Below are 8,835 nucleotides of genomic sequence, written 5' to 3' on the forward strand. Positions count from 1 at the left end.
CAAACCTGAGGGCGTGCTCCAACACTACGTCGTCTGGGCCGAGAAGGATAAGGCCGACACCGCTACCCTACTGGTTCGACGAGTCATCAACATGGAGGGTCCATGCCGGGGGCAGTGGAGCCGGTTCCTCCACGGTAAATGTGCATTCAGCGATAAAGTCTGCCAATGCCTAGACTTTGATCGCTGATTGGGGGCGTACTTGATGTCGAATCCGCTGAGCTCTACGCTCCACTTGACTAGGCGGCCCAATACTTCCGGTCTCTGTAGCACCTGCTTGAGGGGCTGGCTGGTGAGTACTCGCACGTTGTGGTTCTGGAAGTAGGGTCTGAGTTTTCTGGCTGCGGTAACGAGGGCCAAAGCCAACTTTTCAAGATTGGAGTATTGGGTCTTTGCACCGTTGAGGACCTTGATGGTATAGTAGATCGACCTCTATACTTGGTCCTCTTCTTTGACTAATACTGAGCTGACGACCTCATCCCCGGCCGAGAGGTAGAGCAATAGCTCATCCCCTGGGCTCGGCTTAGTCAAGAAGGGCGGCGAGCTCATGTACTGCTTTAGTTACTGGAAAGACTGCTCACAATTTTCTGTCTAGTGGAAGTCCTTTAATCGTTTAAGAGCTTTGAAATAGGGGAGGCACTTGTCCGCAGATTTAGACATAAACCTTCCAAGGGTAACTATTCTCTCGGTGAGCCGTTGTACTTATTTGTGGGTCCGGGGGGATGGCATGTCAAGAACGACTTTTATCTTTTTCGGATTTGCTTTGATTCCTCTCTGTGTTACCATAAACCCAAGAAACTTGCCAGAGCCAACCCTAATGGCACACTTGGTCGGGTTTAACTTCATCTTGTACTTTCTAAGTGTGTCAAAGATTTCGCGGAGGCCGACTAGGTGGTGTTCGGCCTTTTTTCTCTTCACGAGCATATCGTCAACATACGTCTCCACGTTCCTACCGAGCTACTCTTTGAATACCTAGTTCTCCAATTGTTGATAGGTAGCACTAGCGTTTTTTAGGCCAAAGGGCATTACCTTATAGCAGTACAGGCCACAGTCAGTGATAAAGGCCGTTCACTCTTGGTCGTCCGGGTCCACCTGGATCTGGTTGTAGCCTGAGAAGGCATCCATGAAGCTTAGGATCTCATGTCCTGCTGTTGCGTTGACGAGCTGGTCGATCTGAGGAAGGGGAAAGGTGTCTTTGGGACAGGCCTTATTTAGGTCGATGAAGTCGATGCAGATCCTCCACTTTCTGTTGGCCTTCTTCACCATCATTATATTGGCCAGCCAATCCGGGTATTTGACTTCCCTAATGAAGCCGATGTCGAGCAACTTTTGTACTTCCTCGGCGATCGCTTGCCACCGCTATGATAACTTTGGGATCAATTCTAGGCATGTCCTCTGTTGACCAAGCAAACACATCGGCGTTATTCCTCAGTAGTCGAACAAGTTCCTCTCGGAGGTGGTCGCCTAGTAGGGAGCTAACTTGGACCATTTTTTTGGGGTCTTCCTCAAATAAGGGAACCTGGACGAGGTCTTCCATAGGTTGGTCGCGTTGCGCCTTCACTTCGTCAGGCAGGTCATATGCTTCCGCCATCAATGTCTTGGTCACTAGACGTGGTCCTCGACAGGATAACTGATAGCAATGTCGCATTGTTTTTTGGTCCCTATGCGCCACCCCTATGCCATACTTGGTTGAAAATTTCATGGCGAGGTGGTATGTGGACACTACGACTTGCAAGGCATTGAGGGTCGGTTGTCGAGGATCACGTTGTAAGAGGAGGGGCATCGCACCATGATGAAGTCTACCATGGCCGTCGCAGTCACATTGCCATCTCCGATCAAGAGGGGAAGAGTTCCTCCCAATGGGATGGAGGGACTCCCGAAAATCCCATCAAGGGAGTGCTGACTAGTGTAAGCCATTCTCTGGCAATGCCGAGCTTTTCGAACACATCTTCAAATAGTACGTCGGTAGAACTCCCTATGTCAATCAAGATCCGCCGTAGTTCGAAGTTGGCAACTTCGGCTGTGACGACCAAGGCGTCGTCGTGCGGTGTTTGGACTCCTTGGAGGTCGTCGTCAGTGAAGGTAATAGATATGTCGTACCTCTGCCCATGACCTTGGTCATTGATCTCGCATACCCAAGTATATCTTTTTCGTCCCGAGCTGCTTTCCCCTTCGGAGGCGCTTCCTCCTGATATCACGTGGATGACGCCGGCTGGGGGGCCTCAGGGTGGAGGCTTCCAAGCTTTGTCCGCTCTTCTTTCCTCTTGGGCTGATTTCTCTGTTCTGTCTACGAAGCCACTAAGACAACCGCACCTAATTAGATCTTTGATATGGTTGCACAAGTTGAAACAGTTCTACATACTGTGGCCATGGTCCTTGTGGAACTCATAATATTTGTCTTGGTTCCTCTTGTTACTTTGCGTCTTCATCTTCTCGGGCCACCTGACATAGTTACGGTCGCGGATTTACATCAGAACTTCAGACCGTGGAACATTAAGCGGTGTGAAGTTCTGATAGGTCAGCGAAGGGGTGCGAGGTCTATGATCGGTCTGGAGATCCTACCTCTTGTGGTCTTTGTTCGACCTCTCGGACTTTCGCTCATTGTTTCTCTCCTTTTTCTGTCGGGCTTCTCATCCTCGTCTCTGAACTGCGCCTGGGCCTCCTCAGTGTTGATATACTTCTGCACGTGGCTCATTAGCGTGACCAACGTTTGAGGAGGATTCTTGGAGATGAAGAAGTTGAACGAGGAAGGGCAGAGTCCGTGTTGTATGGTCGTCACCGCGATTGATTGATTCAAGTCCCTAACTTGAAGTGCTTCTTTGTTGAACATCGCTAGGTAATCTCTAAGGGATTCCGTCTTCCTCTGTTGGACATGCATAGGGCCGGTCGAGGTTTTCCAATGCTTTTGACTAGCTATGAACTGTGCCAACAACTGGTTCTCCCGTTGAGCCCATGACGCTATAGACCTCAGCGGTAGGGAGGAGTACCATGCTAAGGCTGGGCTCTGCAGTGTTGTTACAAGGGCTTTGCACATCAATCCCTCCGACGCACCATGTAGCATCATCTGAGTTTTGAATTCCCGTCGTACTTGTCGAATTGGGGGGCTCGCCATCCAACAGGGGGTACCTCGTCCACTATGTCCTCGATGAAGGGTGGATCCTTGGTGATATGTGCGATGGCCAGCACAAGTTGGTTCACGACGGGGATTGCACTCTTATGGGTGGAAGTGCACTTTAACTCTTCCAGACATTGTCAGAGCTCTTTGATCTCGACATCTCTGTTGTCTGGGACTGCAATGTGTATGACCTCCCTTTTGGGTCATGTGGGGTGATCCTTGACCGTTCTTGACTCGGCGACTGAAACTACGAAGGGCGACGTCCTTTTGCCGAGCCTTTCTTTGGCAGGGATGCGCGCTGACTGGTATATCTGGTTATGGGAATGGGCAGTGGCGGTGGGCCTAAGGGTCGTGCCTTGCCTCATATGCTCGGACCGCTCACCCCTTATGTCTGACCGGCGCGCTTTGGGGTCCTCGGTCCGAGGATTGTCCTTCGTGCGTGTTGGGGTGTGAGGGAGGACTGCTCGGTTGGGTGGCACGGCAGACCCTAGTGTTTGCATGAATTCGAATATTTTATCAACCTTTTCTTGCATGGCTCGGAACTGCACTGGATCCACTACGGCTGAAGGTTGCGGGGCTTTTTAGTTCTCCCAAGACGGGGAATGGCCAGTTGCTCGTTCAGATTGGTTTTTAGGCATCTTAATCGCTTCCTTGATTGCGCGGCAAGGAATGTGATTTTCGGGAAAGGCTTTCTATGTCGTTCCCACGGCGCCAATCTGATGCTGCTCAATCTGAGGTGGTGCATGAACCTAGGAGGGCAATCTAATAGTCCTTGCTGGCAGGGCGGGGCCACGCTTCAAGACCTATGGTCAAGGAAATAGAAGTCAGAGGCCCGATGATAGGATAGTTGGGCTAAGTTATAAGGATGTCGGTCCGAACTAAATAGCGGTGTAGGTCTCAGAAGTTGGATCCCTTACCTCGATCATGGAATACCTTTTTATAGGCGAAGATCCGTGTCCTGGTCGGACTAGGCTTCTGGGGTTGTTGGGATGAAGTTAACCGCCGAGGTGTTCAGGATAGAGTCCCATTCCCCAGCGGAGTCGTCTTCCTTACTCCTCTTTACCCATAGTTGTGCTCATCCATATGACGTGGTTGGAAGGATAAGATGGGGTTCCATAGTAATAGCATAGCTCGGTCGAGCTAGCCCGACGTGGTCGGGCTATGCCAACCTGGCCGAGTTAGGATGACGTGGCAAGGCGATAGTTGGGCGGCCACATGTTTCGCAGGGCTAGCTCAACTATGGCCCGAACAATATATATATTAAATGTTATTTATATTGAATTTATATTATTATATTATTTCTATATATCAAAACATATTTAAAACATTATTTATAATTTAAATTATTTATTTATTTTTCAAAAAAATATTGTTATCTAAAAAAATTTTGAAAATTCAGGTCTCCGTAGGGAACCCATCCCCATTGAGGATCGGGGATGGAAGACAAATTTTATCCCCTATGGGGATTGGGAACGGGGATGAGGATTAATTTCAAAATCAAGATCGATGAGGGAGAATATGATCCCCGCCCTATTGCATTCCTACGTATATGATTGAATTAGGATCAGGTCTATTTAGGTATAAGCCTATAGGGTCAGGTTAGGGCTTATTTTCTTTGTGTTGAGTCGGGTTATGGTTTTGGGCCTTTTGGCTAATCCATCCCTTTGGTCACGATGCTACTACAGACGCTTCTAATTTATTAAACTCTAACTCCATAACAAAAGTTTATGATTTATTTTGATTTTTTCTTCTTTTAATGATAAAAAAATGATACATTAATAATTATAAACAAATTTCCAACTTAAATTAATAGCACTTAGATTTTAAAAATATATTACAAAAAATACAATTATAATGCTACAGATCAGGTTGGTTCAGTATTAAATTATAGGGAGACTGCAAAATTCTCAAATTACAACCCCCAATAAACGGCATCCTGCGGATTTGACATGTCAGGATTTATCCCACCTATACGGGGCTGAACAGTCATTCTCCTTAAATTATAAGGTCATGTCAAGTTTGGGCTGGGATGATGGATGGTTGGGTTAGGGTTGAGACAGTAGTACTAACCTCACCCTTTGGCATCCCTATTCCAACTTGTAATCCCCTCGCCATATTAACATGAGTTCACATTGTACATCTACATTTCTAATATTGGGCCAAGTCTATGGTATAATATGATGGAACTAGCATTTATGTCCTCTTTTTATCTCTATCATTGGTTGAGAGGCACTCCAATTGCAACTATTTCAGGGTCGCAAATGATTCATTGAGTCAGATTCGCATCAGACGGATCAAAGAGAAGTGTTTTTTTTTTTTTCTTTCTTTTAATTACCTAGAAGAGGCATCTGGAATTGAAGAATTAATAAACCAAATTAGAAGTAGAGGGTCCCTGAACATCTATCTCCATGTTTTCTATTGTTGGGTTCTGAGCTGGAGTGAACAAGTTTCTTTTTCTATGAAGCCCAAATGCAACAAACCCACTCAGGCCCAACAAAGTCCAAACTAAAACACATTAGTTTTCCAGATTGCGAGATATGCAGCTTTCTTTAAACTAGAAAACTCCACTGAACGCCACATTAGCCCCATACAAGTGAGTTGTACATTCAGACTGACGTGGTAAATGGTAATGGGCCATTTGGCCCAGTATCGTCCAGTTCCCGTAGAAGATTCTTGTTTACGGAGGGAGAACAAGGGACGAACTTCCAGAGTTCCGGTGATTTGCCACTTGTCAGTCTCAAGGGATAAGGCCCACTGGACCAAGGCACCAATTAACGGCCCAATAATATATTAATATCTGGCGGGAATAACCGTTTACCTGTTAATCGAAATATACAAGTAATATGGCGATGGCTAGAAAGTAGAAACAATTAAGGGAAGTGCTCGTCTTCCTTCCAGTGCTCGAGATGCCGATGAGATTTCTAGCTCCATTTCATGTCATTCTCAATCCATCTCAATGTCCATTTTCTCTGTTCCTCTCTAAGACTGTCACGCCGTCCTGCATCAAACTTCGAAGGGTGGACGTGGATCTCAACCATGGCTTCTCTCGGTTCATATCATCTCTCTCCGCCCACCGGCCTCCTTTCACCACCGGAAGATACTTCATCCGTCTTCCTTCTAATGAAGTGTGAATCCATGAAACAACTCAAGCAAATCCACTCTCATATGATCACAACTGGTCTCATACTTAATCCCCTCCAACAGAATCGAATTATTGCTTTCTGTTGCACCCATGAAGCTGGTGATATGGACTACGCCCGTCTGGTATTTGACACAATTCAGGAACCCAATCTGTATATCTGGAATACAATGATCAAAGGATATTCCCGAAGTAAACTGTCCAATTATGCGGCCTTGATGTACCTAGAAATGTCAAGGAAAGGCGTCAAACCCGACAGCTATACTTTCCCTATCTTGCTCAAAGCGTTTAGTCGTGAAATAGCACTTTGTTGTGGAGAGGAGCTACATGCTCAAATCCTCAAGTTGGGTTTTGATTCTAATGCTTTTGTTCAGAATGCTTTGGTCCATATGTATCTATTGTGCGGTCAAATTGAGACAGCCCGTGTGGTTTTCGATAATTGTTCTAAAAGAAACGTGGTTTCTTGGAATGCCATGATTTCTGGTTATAACAAGAGTAAAAATTTTGAAGAATCCCTTAAGCTTTTCAATGAGATGGAGAAGATGAGAGTATTACCAACACCGGCTACTCTTGTTTCAGTGCTATCGGCTTGTACCAAGTTGATGGACTTGGAGATTGGCATACAGGTTAACCGGTATATCAAAGATCGCAAGGTTGAACCTAACTTGACACTGGAAAATGCTTTGATTGGCGTGTATGCAGCATGTGGGGAAATGGATGCTGCCCTTGAGCTGTTCAAGAGTATGAAGATCAGAGATGTGATTTCTTGGACTGCCATGGTTACTGGGTTCACAAATTCAGCACAACTTGACAAAGCTCAAGAATTTTTTGATCAGATGCCTGAAAGAGATATCATCTCATGGACAGCGATGATTGATGGGTATGTAAGGGCCAACCGTTTCAGGGAGGCATTGAGGATTTTTTCTGAGATGCAAGCTGCAAATGTCAGGCCGGATAAGTTCACTGTGGTTAGCATACTCACGGTTTGTGCACATCTTGGAGCACTTGAGACAGGCGAATGGTTAAGGGTTTACATAGACAAAAACAAGATTAAGGCTGATATCTTCGTGAGAAATGCTTTGATTGACATGTACTCCAAGTGTGGGAATATAGACAGTGCGCAAAAAATCTTCCAAGAGATGCATCAGAAGGACAAATTTACATGGACTGCCATGATTGTTGGCCTAGCAGTTAATGGGCATGGGGAAGAAGCTCTTGATCTGTTTCATAAGATGCTTAGGTCTTCAGTAAAACCGGACGAAGTAACCTATATTGGTGTTCTTTGTGCTTGTACTCATGGGGGCCTCGTGGATAAAGGGAGGGAGTTGTTCAGCAGAATGACCACCTTTCATGGGATTGAGCCCAATGTGACGCATTACGGATGCATGGTTGATCTTCTTGGTCGAGCTGGGCACCTAATAGAAGCACAGGAGCTTATAAAAAATATGCTAATGAAACCAAACTCCATGGTCTGGGGTGCTCTTCTTGGTGCTTGTCGAATTCACAAGGATGCAGAACTGGCTGAAATAGCAGTAAAGCATCTCCTCGAGCTAGAGCCTGAAAATGGGGCCGTCTATGTTTTGCTTTCTAACATCTATGCTGCTTGCAATAGATGGGGAGATGTGCGTGAAGTAAGAAAAATGATGATGGATCGCAAAATTAAAAAGACCCCTGGTTGTAGTTTGATAGAGATGAATGGTCTTGTCCATGAGTTTGTGGCTGGAGACCAGTCCCACCCTCAATCCAGTGAGATATACTCAAAGTTGGACAAGATGGTTCAGGATTTGAAACTTGCAGGGTATGTTCCCAATACAACTGAGGTATTCCTAGACATAGGAGAGGAAGAGAAGGAGAATGCACTTCACCAGCATAGCGAGAAATTGGCGATTGCCTTTGGGATGATAAGCTCACCACCTGGGGCCACGATTAGAATCATGAAGAATCTTAGAATGTGCATTGACTGTCACCATGTGGCCAAGTTGATATCAAGACTGTATGATAGGAAACTGATTGTTAGGGATAAGACTCGCTTTCACCATTTCAGGCAGGGATTCTGTTCTTGTAAGGACTATTGGTGATAATCTAATAGAAGGATAAATACATTTTAATTTTCCTTATCCCGTTTCTCCATGGAGTGTTAGATTTTGGACTATATGAGAGCATATCAAGTGAATCTTTGGTCACAAAGGCAATGCTGTGCATTCTACTTGCACCAAGACAACCAGACAGCAGAACCAACTCTCAAACATTAAATTCTATACCCAGTTATTTTCTTGTTATTTTTGCTCTTCAACCGATCTGGTTTTGGTGATTATGCTCTAAGGCCATGTTCCCTTCAACTTTCTTTTTCTCTCTTATTTTCTATAAATCCAAACAGCTTAGCTTAAACATTTGATGATGATCAAGTGCCCTTGGGCCTTGATCCTACTTTCTGCTGGCTTTTAAAATGACTTCAGCATCTCCCATGCGCTCACGTAGCAAGAGAAAAACTACCCTTTTAAAATCCTAAAAATATCCTTGTTTGATTTAAGGGTAAATTTCCACTTACAATTAGGAAAAGTGGAACAAAGTCTGTAATTTTTCT

General features: G+C 45.3%; 1 protein-coding gene across 1 annotated transcript; it reads left to right on the plus strand.

Annotated features, from left to right (window-relative positions):
• The first annotated feature begins 5,960 nt into the window (after positions 1-5,960).
• LOC148869296 (Pentatricopeptide repeat (PPR) superfamily protein) lies at positions 5,961-8,433 on the plus strand. Its single transcript, XM_088972270.1, has one exon. The coding sequence runs from the start codon at positions 6,047-6,049 to the stop codon at positions 8,327-8,329; it is 2,283 nt and encodes a 760-aa protein (XP_088828396.1). The 5' UTR covers positions 5,961-6,046; the 3' UTR covers positions 8,330-8,433.
• The last annotated feature ends 402 nt before the right edge of the window (positions 8,434-8,835 follow it).

The sequence above is a fragment of the Nelumbo lutea genome, chromosome 2 (genome assembly GCF_056320005.1).
Source record: "Nelumbo lutea isolate HS-2025 chromosome 2, American lotus-T2T, whole genome shotgun sequence".
NCBI classification, from domain to species: Eukaryota; Viridiplantae; Streptophyta; class Magnoliopsida; order Proteales; family Nelumbonaceae; genus Nelumbo; species Nelumbo lutea.

Excerpts from the sequence above, each read along its gene's own strand:
- LOC148869296 (XM_088972270.1), top strand. The coding sequence starts at position 6,047 with ATGTCATTCTCAATCCATCTCAATGTCCATTTTCTCTGTTCCTCTCTA.